Below are 12,933 nucleotides of genomic sequence, written 5' to 3' on the forward strand. Positions count from 1 at the left end.
CCACCTCTACTTGCGTCTGGCATTGCCCCTGCCTCTGCCTTTAAGTCTGGTCTGCGTGGCTTCTGATAGCGAAGCCAGGGGCGGACCCCGTTCACTGCATCAGGAGAGCCCTGAGCAGCGCTTGGCAGGAACTCTGCAGCCCAGGACGCCCTCTAGAGGCTGGAGGACCTTCGTCAAGACCCCGGGGGGTGTGGATGTGGACCTGGAGGAGTGGTGGGCAGAAGGCGGAGCCACCCTTTCACCCAGTCAACTGCATTCCTCTGTCTTTAATGTTGGGCTTCCTCAGATTAGATTTTCTTTGAAGAAAGAGTTCTGCAGCTTAAAAAAAAAAGTGACAGAAAAATCACTGGTGCAGAGTAAGGTATAGCGTTAGCATTTGATCTGATATTATCTAGATTATTTTCACACTAGGAAGCACCTAAGTCATCTGGTCTAACACCTTCCTTTTACAAAGAAGATCTGAGGCCTATATAGGCAAAATGTGTGCTGCCCAGGTCCACGGCTGCAGGGCATTGTCTCCTGGCCCTGGTAATGTGGTCTTCATTCTTATTTTTTGTTTTGTTTTGTGTTAAGTGAACTTAGAACTAAACAGATCCCTTGCAACTTGGCTTAGACTCCATATTTCATGCAAAAAGCTTTCAGGGTAGCAGGGTGACTCGGTGGATTAGCAGGAGAAGAAGATGTAAAGTGATGGCGATTGGAGCTTAACCTTGGTTTGATTAAGTAATCCCCCAGAAACCCCCGAGAGGGGAAAACAGTCCCCACGTATAAATTTCTACACCCTTGCTCGCCTCCTCTTCTGAAAGGCGTAAATCTCCCCTGAAATGCCTCCCTAGCATTCAGGGCAATAAAGAGGTCATATTATATGTCCATAAATCTCCCAGCTGGCTGCTGCTGCTGCCATTCCAGAGGCGAAGGGGAAGTTGTTTCCTCCTGATGGCAGGCCATGGGCCTGGAAGGAAAAGCCTCTCCCTGCAGACCCATTGTCTCGGTCCCTGAGGGAGCTGCCCTGGCAATTTATTCAATATTCCCTTTCCGTCCTGCCAGCTCCTAACTGGGGTTGCAGAGTCAAATGGCCCAGACTAGCCCAGCTTAAGTCTCCTCTGGCCAAAGCTCCATTGCAATATTCCTAATAAATAAAAGAAACCAGGACCATATCACAGCATTAGAAGCCAGGCCAGGGTTCCCCGGGGCTGAGGCTGGGGCTCGCTGGGACAGGAGCTAGGGTGCTGTGAAAGATGACAGCGGGTCAACAGCTTCAGGAGTGCAGCAAAGCTGAGGACCCACTTGGGAAATGGGTTCCATTTTCCCATTAGGGAATTAAGATGCTTTTGTAGGAAAGTAAGGTGGGAGAAAAGATGCTTTTATGGAAAAATCTGAAAATGGAACCTGCCCAGCTTTAAATTAAAAATGTTACTGCATGAAAGAGTGATGATGCTAGCCCCTGACATATTTATGTATTTTATTTAACATGCAAAATAATCATAGGACAGGTATGGTGGCGCACGCCTGTAATCCCAGCGCTTTGGGAGCCCGAGCCTGGAGGATCACCTAGGCTCAGGAGTTCAAGACCACCCTGACCAACATGGTGAAACCCTGTCTCTGCTAAAAATACAAAAATTAGCCAGGCATGATGGTATATACCTGTAATCCCAGCTTTTGGGGAGGCTGAGGCAGGAGAATTGCTTGAGCCTGGGAGGTGGAGGTTGCAGTGAGCCAAGATCATGCCATTACACTCTAGCCTGGGTGACAGAGCAAGACTCTGTCTCAAAAAAAAAAAATCACTATCACAAATAAGAAATACATGAACATAAACATAGTTGAGTGTTTAAAAGGTACACAACAGCAAACAATGAGAAGTCCTTCCGTGAGCCACCAAGACACCTCCCTGGAAACAACCAGTATGATCAGTTTCTTGTCTGTCCTCCTAAAAATGTTCATTCTATATATAAACAAATCCATGTATAGATTCTTCTCCCCTTCTTTTTGTAAGAGAATATCAATGTAATGTCCATGCCTTCTAATATTTCATAGCATATACTGCAAGAATTCCATATCAGTACATCAAGATCATTGTTTATGGCTACATAGTATGCCTTAATTGAATTAACCAGTCCCGTATTGATGAACATAAGAGTTGTTTTTCCAGTCCTCTGCTATGGAAGAGCATACCATAGTGAATATCCTTGTATATAAACCATTTTACACAGAAGTACATCTGGAGGATAAATTCCTGGAAGTGGAGTTTCTGGATCAAGTGACACATGCATTTATACTTTTGATAAGATATTGCCAAATTGCTTTCCCCACTGGCTGCGGGGCTGTAGCATGTCACACTTCCCATCAATGCCCAGGGTGTCTGCTTTCCCACATCCCCCAACCCTAGGGCACACTACAATGACTGAGGCAAGCTGGGAGGAGCCTGGAGAGGGGCATCATCACAACACAGTGACTTGGAGGATCCAGGACCAGTGCCAGACTTTGTCCACAGCGTGACTGGCAAGCTCTTCATGTATATTCTACCCTGGCTGGGACTGTACCCCGCAGGGAGGGCCTCTCCCTTTCTTTCTGTAGGGTGGGAGGAACAGTTGGTGCCATAGCGATGCCTGAGCCCAGATGGGGCCGCCACTGTGGTGGGAGGCAGCTGGGACCAAGGTGGAAAAAGTACTTTGTATTTTTTCTTTCAGGCCAGGAGGATCCCAGGAAATTGAAGAAAATAAACATCTCCAATCCTGCAGTGCCTAGGCAGAGATGCTTGCTTAATTAACTGCATATTTAACTAATTTAAACCATGTTACAGGAAGAGAAAATCTGAAGAACATAGTCTATCCAATTGTCATTTAATAAACCAACTCCAATTTCCGTATGGTTTTACTGAAACTTTGTTTTTGTACTCATTCCTCTACCATTGGGCATTTTGGTTGTTTCCAGTATTTGGCAGGAATATCTGAAAAATAGATATTTTCCCTTTAAAAAAGTTTATTCCAGTGAATTGTTAGAGCAGTTTTATTGCTAGCAAGAGTGGGCTGGCTTTTAGTGCAACGTGGTGTGATTTTCCATATACATCCATCATATATGGTTTTATATACACACATGTATGTGTACACACACACACACGGAAACTTCTGGCCCTGCATAGATAATTCTCACAGCTGAATTATATTGTGTGTCCAGGAACATGGCATCTCAGTGGCCGGGCGGCCCAGCTGGCCGGAAGCCGAGCCCTGGGAGTGACGCTGTCCCATCGTTATTTCGGCCGCCTCATGGGACTCTCTAGGCACTGGGTTTGTTGAAACTCGATGGCTCTGTGTGCAGAGGTTCTGTCGTGTGCGGAGCTTCTGACGTGTGCGGAGTTTCTGTCGTGTGCGGAAGGCGAGGACTGGGAGCTCAGATGAGGCACTTGCCTGGCCTGCTCTGCACCTTGGTTTTCTCTTATGGGTATTCGCGAAATAGCCCAGACCCAGCTTGCAGGTTTTAAGATTGTACCACTGTGCCGCCTGCCCCTTGCTCCTGGACCCTCGCAGCCTCTCCCACAGAAGGACTGGGGATGTGCAGAGCGAGCCGACTCAACAAGGCAGTGGACAGGGAAGCAGCGGCGGGGGCACCCTTCGCATGCAGTCCCCAGAGGCCAGGAAGGAGCAAATATTTTCAAGTGCTGATCCCCAGCCAGGGCTCCCCTGGCTGTATCTGAGCCTGAAGCCGGAAGCCCCAGGAGCTGCAGGACCCAGTGCCCAATGCGTTGTCCTGGCCTCTTTCCTGGCATGCTGCGTGTGGCTTTTCTGGAAGGGGGCAAGTCAGCCGTATTACCTGTCAGCAGGGACACTAGGGAGACACAGAGAGGAGGGATCAGCATGTCACGGATGCAGGTCTCACAGTGAGGTCTGCAGAGGGTGGCCACACACCCTGGTGTGAAGACTGTGCTTTCAGAATAATTAGTAATATGCCCCCTCCCCTCAGAAGTGTCCCATTTTGTATGGTGGGTCACAGGGCTCCCAAATTAATCCGGGGAGGCGGACGGCACCAAGAGGAGAATCTTGTCCCAGGTTTCGGGGTGGGGACTGCTGGGCAGGGTCCCTGCAAACACAGCAGCTGGGAGGCCCAGGCCCCTCCACTCTGGAACTGATCGTAGCTTCCCACATGGAGGCCCCCATGAAAACTCCATAGCTCTTTCACCTGAGGGTGACAGCTGGCAAGACAGTCTTTGTAAAAAATGTATTGGTATAGGGGCAAAATGCTGCCATTTGGGAGAGTTTTCAAATAGAAATGTAGAGCTCACTGCAGTCTTTCAGTATTCCCTCCTTTTCTTTGTTCCTTTTCCGTTTTTTTTTGGAGACACGGTCTCACTCTGTGGCCCAGACTGTAGTACAGTGGCATGATCATGGCTCACTGCAACCTCTGCCTCCTGGGTTCGAGCAATTCTCCTGCCTCAGCCTCCCGAGTAGCTGGAATTACAGGCGTGCACCAACATGCCCACCTACTTTTTATATTTTTAGTAGAGACAGGCTTTCACCATGTTGGCCAGGCTGGCCTTGAACTCCTGACCTCAAGTGTTCTACCCGCTTCGGCCTCCCAAAGTGCTGCGATTACAGGCATGAGCCACCACACCTGAACCTTTGCCTGTTTTTAAAATGGTATCCCAGCCTGCGATTCTCTGGTGGGAAGGGGCCATGGTGACCATTTTCTGGGAGTCTGCATGTTTAGTGTCGAGATGCAGCAAATGAAGTCTTATTCACCACAGTACTTTTGTGTCATTTGTTTCAAGAAAGTGCTTGTGGCCAGAAGTGGTGGCTCATGCCTGTAATACCAATACTTTGGGAGGCTGAGGCGGGAGGATTGCTTGAACTCAGGAGTTCAAGATCAGCCTGGGCAACATAGTGAGACCCCATCTCTACAAAATGCTAGAAAAATTAGCTGAGCGTGGTGGTGTGCAACTGTAGTCCCAGCTACTCAGGAGGTTCAGGCAGGAGGATCGCTTGGGGCCGGGAAGTCAAGGCTGCAATTAGCTATGACTGAGCTGCTGGACTCCAGCCTGGGTGACAGAGCAAGACCCCATTGAAAAAAAAAACAAACAAAAAAAGTCCCTGTGAGAGTAATGCAACAGTCCACAAGTTCGCGGACTTAGCTCTATGGCATTGTGATTGCAGAGGCTCAGATTTGAATTCAGAAGCATCCTACATTTCTCCTGGAGCCAGCAACTGATCCTGCATTTTATGGGGAAATCTTTATGCTGTAATTATAGGCCCACATGGAGGGGTTCTCGAAGGTCTCAAAATCTAATCTTGACAATGATTAAGGCCAGGAAGCGTTTCCCAAGTGGGTGAGCTGAGAAGCATTGAAACAGAGATGCTGGGAAGTTTCTGAGATCAGACAAGATGGGAAAACAGCATGCTTGCGCTCTGAACTACAGCTCTTGCTGCTCACAGGCCAAATCGAGACTGATTTTCTATCTGCTGCCAGCTTTTGCCGCTGGGGAAGGGGTCAGGGATGGCCAAGGCATCTGTGGGCAGCGCTGGTGGGACTCTGGCCTGCGGTTAAGAGACTGACTGCCCAGCCTGGGTTCGATCCCACTTTGCTGTTGATTAGCTCTGTGGCCCTGGGCAGGATCTTTTCTCTAAAGCTCCTGAACTTTCCTCCATTGCCATCCTCTCCTGGACCAGCCTCCCACACTCACCTTACTATGAGCACAGACCAGGCAGGTGCGGAGGTGCTGGGAGTTCTTAGACCTCCAGGGAGGAGCCGCTGGGTCCCAGGGTGTCAGGGGCTTGAGTCTTTCCACATTTCCTCCAGTGACAGGTGTGGTTGCCTGTTACAGCCTTCAAGCTCATCTTTCTCTTTGTCATTTGTAAAACCTCTTTGCATATGAGCGGGTGTATTTTCCCCTATCATTTGTTCTTCAACCTCTTCCTCCTCTATCTCTCTACGTTCCCCCCTCCCTCCATTCTTGTTTTTGGTGTTTTTTGTTTTTTTTTTTCCTTTCCCTTTCACGATGTCCTTGCCTGTTTGTGATTTAGGAAAAACAAAACAAAACAAAACTGAGTCACATTCTGTCACTCCAGCCAGCCGACATCCTGGGTTCTTGTCCTTTATAAGGGTCAGAAGCAGAGGCCTTGGACTCTGTGGGGTGACTCTGCAAGGTGGGCGGTAACTGGTAACCGCCTCTGTTCAGCAGCTGCAGGAGCTTCCAAAATAGGTGATTTCATCCCCGGCCGGAGCGCCGCTGGAGCTCTGTGGGCCTCCCCGTGACAGCCTCCTGTCACAGGCATCTGCCGAGCCTGACGAAGCCCAGAAGACCCAGGGCTCAAGAGCTGCCAGGAAAACCTCAGGCTTTGTTTGGGCCTCGTGCCCCACACCCAGGCGCCAGCCGCAGGGACAGATCCGGGCCTGTCGGGAAATCCAGGCTCCATCTCTGGTGAACTCTGGATGGGACATGGGCCTGGGGTTCAGCAAGGGACATTTGGGTGGGGCTGAGACTTTGCTCTGAAGCCCCTTTGGTTTCCAGGGAACGGTTTCTGGGCAGGTCCCTCCCTCCTGCCCAGTCTGGGCTGGGGTCTGGCGTTTTCCAAGAAAGCCTTCTGTGTTGCATCTCCTTGGCCCCCTCTGGCCCCTCTTGTGTAGCACTGCCCAGCTGCCCCGGGCACGGGCCCTTTCAACTGTTGACGTGTCTCTCCCTGAACGTCCAGGATGCTGCAGATCTGAAGCTGGAGGTGGTGGGCTGGGCACCAGTGTGAGGCCCAGGCCCACTGCAGTTTGTCATCTCAAAGGTAGTGATTATTTTTGAGTTGTGCATCCCCAGCTAGACCAAAACAACTTTGGGCAAGGAGTTAGCATGGATTTTGCCAACATGTTCGTTACGTCTAGCACTTGGACAGGGGCGCGTATACAGACGCATGGCAAATATTTGAGTTTCAGGCATTGCTGTGAAGGGGCTGAGACCCATCAACTGTGCCTCCAGGCATGACGGTGAGGTTCTTCCAACACAGGCTGGGGCCCAACACCAGCTCTCCCCAGCAGGTGGAAGTCTGAGGGGAGCATCTGCAGGAGAGCAGACTAGGCTCTGTGGCGCCGATGGGGCGGCAGCAGTGGCCTGAGCTGTCTCCCCAGCGGCCAGCAGTGCCCAGGGGAGGGAGTGGAGAGCGGAACCGTGACCCTGGCCTCTGATTCCTCTCCCTTTCTTCCTCCCGTGCCTTCCCTCTCCCCGCCCTGACTGGCCTCCCCTTGTTGGGGTGGGTGGGTTCCCCAAGATGGATGGAGCAGGTCAGAGGAGAGGAGAGGTCGGTGTCTTTGCCTCTGGCTGCGTCAGTTCTTTGTAGGGAAGTCAGGGGTGGGATGTTTCAACCTCCTGGCCTGCATTCTTCTTTCAGGCACTAGGGTGGGAGCAGCTTGTTTAATTGATAGGAATATCCATACTGCACTGGCTCGCTGAGAAATCAGACTATCAGACTTTGTTTCCTCTTTAAAAAAAACTTTTTTTAGCAAGGTATGGGAGGAAGTGAAGAGTGAGATCCCCATCCTTGGAGTTAGGACATAATTTATTTTGTGCTTTTCATTGCTAAACTAATCGTTAATTAATACTTCCCATGAGAAGCAACTTGGAGAGTGAATAAGTGAACACGGTCAGCCTTGCTGTCAGTTGGTTCCTGGCTTGCAGTCTCAAACCTGACCGCTGAGAGCACAGACAATTCTGAGCATAGCCCCAGTGGTTTCAGAAAGGTCAGATTCCCCAGTCTCCTAGCTCTTTTATCTGTCCTCCCCTCCTCCAATAACCAGCGCCAAAGTTTGTCCTGGTCTTTCCCACTCCCTCCTGACCCCTCCAATTTCAGCCTCCTAACAATAATCCATCATTGTTATCTCATTTGATGTTTGCAAAGCACTTTACAGCCATTGTTGTAAGTTTTTCCTCTCATTTGCAAAGTACTTTACAACTATTATTACAAGTCTTTCCTCCAAACGTGGGTGATGCCTTCCAAGTGGCTGGAGGAGTTCCCGGGATGCCAGCACTGGGTGGGAGGGGCTGCATCCGAGGCCACAGCTGTGCCCCCTGGCTTCAGAATCACTCTTGCCCCCAGGGAAGTTCCTCTCAGTGCCTTTCCTAGGAAGGAATGAGAAGTGGTGCTTACCGAGGTTCATACCAGATGTCAGTGCTAGTTTGGGACTTAGTGCTGTGTTTGTCATTTAACATTGTAGGGCCAACGTTTTCCTCTATGGTTACCTTGTTTTGGTAATAATTGTTTAAAAATATGTGTAACATTTCATGGAGCAGGTTGGATGGCAGGATTTTGTGGTTGGAAATATGGAAACTTCTGCAGATTTGGAGGTGGAGCAGGTTGACTATTGGCTTTACTTTGGCTGTTTTGGTAACCCCTGACCCTTCTATCGCAATGGGACTTTTATGCTGGTGGGAATTCCACACTTTCTGCCCTAGACAATTAGGGTCTGCCATGAGTCCCCCACTCTGCTGAGGGTGTGTTCTAAAAATGAACTAATATTATTAGTCATTATTGATATTCAAATCCAATTTGTCCAAATAGATCATTAGCATTCTGAGACCTGGGGTCCCTCCTAGCTCCTGTGACATCTATCGGAGTGATTAAATAGCAGATGCTCAGTAAATATTTGTTGGTGGCAAATACATACTTGGCAACCTCCAGTGACTTTACCTGGACAGTAAAATAATTGCTTGAATGCATAACCCAACTTTGAGGTGAGCCTGCAGGAGCTGCTGAGGCACACCTGTGTGTTGGGCTCTCAAGGCAGCCAGAGGTGAGTCGGCAGCTGATATCACGCTCCAGGGATTCCTGCGTCCTTTAATAAGATTCTGGGATGGGCACAGTTCTGGGGTGGACATGGTGGCTCACGCCCATAATCCCAGCACTTTGGAAGGCTGAGGTAGGAGGATCACTTGAGCTTAGGAGTTCAAGACCAGTCTGTACAACACAGTGAGAGCTTGTCTCTACCAAAAAAAAAAAAAAATTAGCAAGGCATGGCAGCATGCACCTGTAGTCCCAGATACTTGGGAGGCTGAGGTGGGAAGATTGCTTGAGCCTAGGAGGTTGAGGCAGCAGTGAGCCAAGATCGCAGCACTGTACTCCAGCCTGGGGGACAGAGTGAGACCCTGTCTCACAAAAAGTTTTTCTTTGCATCAGTGTAGTGTGGGAAAAAGAAAAAAAAGACTCCATTCCTGCATATAAAACAATAATTGTGAGGAGAAAAGAGAATCTCCCCTCCGAACAAGAGGAACACATTATGAGATATTTTTCACTTAAATGAACCAGAATGTAGGAGAGAAGCCAGTTTGCTTATTTTTAGGAGTGTGACTCTATCTGTTAGAGGAACATACTGAGATATTTATGAATAAAATAATAGAAGTCTGGGATTTTCTTCAGTAACACAATGTGGGGGAAAGTGAATGGAGGTACAGGTAAGACAAGATTGACCACAAATGATTGGAAGCTGGATGATAGTTAAGAGTTCGTTTTCATATTCTGTCCCCTTCCGAATATGTTTAAATTTTTTCATAATAAAGAAAAATAGGGCTGGGTGCAGTGGCTTATGCCTGTAATCCCAGCATTTTGGGAGGCCGAGGCAGGAGGATCACTTGAACCCAGGAATTTGAGACCAGCCTGGGCAACACAGTGAAACCTTGTCTCTACAAAAATTAGCTGGGGATGGTAGCGTGTGCCTGTGGTCCCAGGTTCTAAGGAAGCTAGAGGTTGCAATGCCCACTGCACTCCAGCCTGGGTGACAGAATGAGACTCTGTCTCAAAAAAAAAGAAAAAAAAAAAGATAGAAAAAAAAATAGACTGAGGCAGGAGTATCTCTTGAGGCCAGGAGTTGGTGGCTGCAGTGAGCTGTGATTGCACCACTACACTCCAGCTTGGGTGAGAGTGAACCCGGTCTCTAAAGAGCAAAATAAAATAAAAAAGGAAACCAGAATGAGAGGGTTGCACTAGGTTTGGAATGGAAAGGTGATCTTACAAGGCCTCTATGTCCAAGTGTGATTCAGGCTAGACCGCGTGTCTTGGTTCAATTTTGAGATGGTAGCGCCACCTAGTGTTTATTGCGAACACCCAACAAAACGACGACGTTGCCCGCGCCCCGCTCTTGCTGTGGAGTGGGCTTGGTCTAATGTCCTTCTGTAAATTCCTGGCCTCTTTAATCCCCTCATGGGCAGCCCTGGATGAAAGAAGCGGAGCTGACAGCCCATAGGCACGGACTGTAGAGGTGGCAACAGTAGTGTTGATTGTGGTGGTCCAGCTGGGAGCAAGCTATGGGCGGGAGTGGCCGCATCTCATGGGTGGCTCTGAGGGCAGGCGACCTTGGTGGAGGCTGTCACTGTGACCCAGGTGTAAAAATAGCCTCTGCTGTGACGCCGGTGCTCCGCTCCCTGGCCTGAGCAAATAGCCCCTTACACCTGCACACTGTTTACTTGGTGTGGACACACAGCTACCTGTTTGCAGGTGCAAATGACTGTTTGTGTACCCAGAGTTGTGGGGAGGGCCCCCCACCATCCTCTTCTCTGGCCCACATTCCCCTAGAGCAAGTAGCTGGGCCACATAACTAGCAAAATGCGCAACCTTAACCCACTCCCGAGCTGGGTCCTGTTGGAAAGAGAGCTCTTTACCACCTGTCCTCCCAACTCAATAAAAGCACCCCTCTTCACTAGAGAAAAATCTGCCGTTGCCTCTGGCAGCAGGATAGGAAGAATCTGGAGACCAAGGTAGATGTGTTTTGGGACAGCAAATTAGGATAACATGAAGTCAGAGAGACTTCTGGAGATGGTGAGCCAGGCTTTATATAGACTACGGGGAGTAAGAAAACTGGCCCAGCCTGTCTCACGAGGGTGAGGAGAATGGACACAAGTGGAATCTGTCAATTGTAACATTCTGTAGACATGGATGATAAAGGTGATGGCGGGGAGGGGTGAGCAAGTGAAGGGAGCGGCAGACCCCGGCAGCCTTGTGGTAGCTGGGGAGATGCTACGCTTATGTGAGCAGCTCTAAAGTGCCATTGCTTATAATATGCACCTTTATTTTATATACCAATAAGCAAGAAAAATGTCCAACTATGATATGGCAGCCCATACAGGTATATTAAAACAGAAAAAATGAATGAATGAAGCTTTTTTTGCAGGACAGTTAGCAAATTCCAGAACTGACAAAGAAATTTAGTGCCTTTGACTCAGAAATTCTACTTCTCAGAGAGTATCGTAAGGAATAACTAGAAATGCACACACTTAAGTAAGGAGCAGTGTTTATGAAACAAGAATCCAAAACTGGATGAAGATTAATAGCTGAATGATACTAGTTAAATGATGGCACATTTATATGATGGAATAATAGTATATGAGTGTATAAAGAATTTTATAAAATGAGTTTATAAAGAATTTGTCATTGGGAAAATGTTTTGGTATTAAGCAAATGACCCACACAGACTCAGAATTATATAGCTTGGCAAAAATATATATCAACATATGAAAGTCTCACAAGGCCGGATGTGGTGTACTGACCCAGTACTTTGGGAGGCTGAGGCAGGTGGACCATTTGGGGTCAGGAGTTTGAGACCAGCCTGATGAAACCCCGTCTCTACTAAAAGCACAAAATTAGCCGTGTGTGGTGGCGCATGCCTGTAATCCTAGCTACTTCGGAGGCTGAGGCAGGAGAATCGCGTGAACCTGGGAGGCTGAGGTTGCAGTGAGCTGAGATCGCACCATTGCACTCTAGCCTGGGCAACAAGAGTGAAACTCCATCTCAAAAAAAGAAAAGTCTCACAAAGGGCTGGGCACAGTGGCTCATGCATGTAGTCTCAGCACTTTGGGAGGCTGAGGCTGGAGTATCGCTTGAGCCCAGGGGTTCAAGGCTGGACTGAGTTATGACTGCACCACTGTACTCCAGCCTGGGTGACAGAGTGACCCTGTCTCTAATAAAAAGAATAAAATAAATACAGTCTTACAAAGGATACAATAGAACCAAATGCTCAAAACATTAGTGACATTCTGGATTTTCTTTATGTATTTTGGCACTAATTTTCCTAAGGTAAATATTTATTATATTTTTATGCAAAGGGAAAAGTAATCTTACTAACTTTGAAAGGGAAAAAGAGAGAGCAAGAAGGTTTGCGTGGACCTCGCTGTGAGGTGAGTGGCCTAGGGCTGGAGGCTCTGAATGTGATATCTGGACTGAAATCCAGGTGTCCCGCCTCCCAGCCCAGGACGTGGGTGATCACTGCAACTTTTTCCTCTTCTCGTGCTCAGGGGAACTCTCAGTGTCTGGGATTAGGGAGCAGGGGCTGAAGTCAGAGTGAGGAAGAGCAAGAGCAGCCCGAGGTGGTCTTCTCCTTCCAAGGAAAGGGCATTGTTTCTGTTAGCTCTAGATTCTCAGATGTGAGAGCTGGGCATAAACAAAGAATTAATCCTCTGTGTCTTTTCTTGTCTGTTTCCCCCAACTCAGTAGATATGTTTGACGACTTCTCAGAAGGCAGAGAGTGTGTCAACTGTGGGGCTATGTCCACCCCGCTCTGGAGGCGAGATGGGACGGGTCACTATCTGTGCAACGCCTGCGGCCTCTACCACAAGATGAACGGCATCAACCGGCCGCTCATCAAGCCCCAGCGCCGGCTGGTAAGCACGTGCCTTGCAGCCTCCTCTGGGCACCTGGCTGCAGAGCTCTCGCCTTGGTGGGACATCCTCTGGTTTTGAATTTTGGAACTTGAGGGTGTGGATCGGGGATTACGTGGGTGAGAGCCCCATAATAATTCTCACAACTTTAGAGTTAGCTGGAGCCACCAGAATGATCCAGGCTGTCTAGTTCAACCTCTTCGGTACACAGAAACTGAAAGTGAGGCTCAGAAAAGCTAGTGGCCTTGCCCACAGCCGCTCAGGTACTGAGTCTCCTATCTGGAACTCTGGAACCAGAATCCAGGTTTCCTGGTTCCCAG

General features: G+C 48.8%; 1 protein-coding gene across 3 annotated transcripts in view; it reads left to right on the forward strand.

Annotated features, from left to right (window-relative positions):
• GATA4 (GATA binding protein 4) overlaps positions 1-12,933 on the forward strand; it is a 55,702-nt gene that overhangs the window by 32,161 nt on the left and 10,608 nt on the right. For 2 of the 3 annotated variants that reach the window (XM_057302967.2, XM_055116254.3), the window contains exon 2: positions 12,450-12,616. In XM_057302967.2, coding sequence (XP_057158950.1) covers positions 12,452-12,616 — 165 coding nt within the window. In that variant the 5' untranslated portion in view covers positions 12,450-12,451. Of the gene's footprint in view, positions 1-12,446; positions 12,617-12,933 lie in introns of all 3 variants that reach the window. The other variant, XM_055116253.3, reaches the window with a different exon arrangement.

This window comes from Pan paniscus, chromosome 7 (genome assembly GCF_029289425.2).
Source record: "Pan paniscus chromosome 7, NHGRI_mPanPan1-v2.0_pri, whole genome shotgun sequence".
In the NCBI taxonomy this organism is placed as follows: Eukaryota; Metazoa; Chordata; class Mammalia; order Primates; family Hominidae; genus Pan; species Pan paniscus.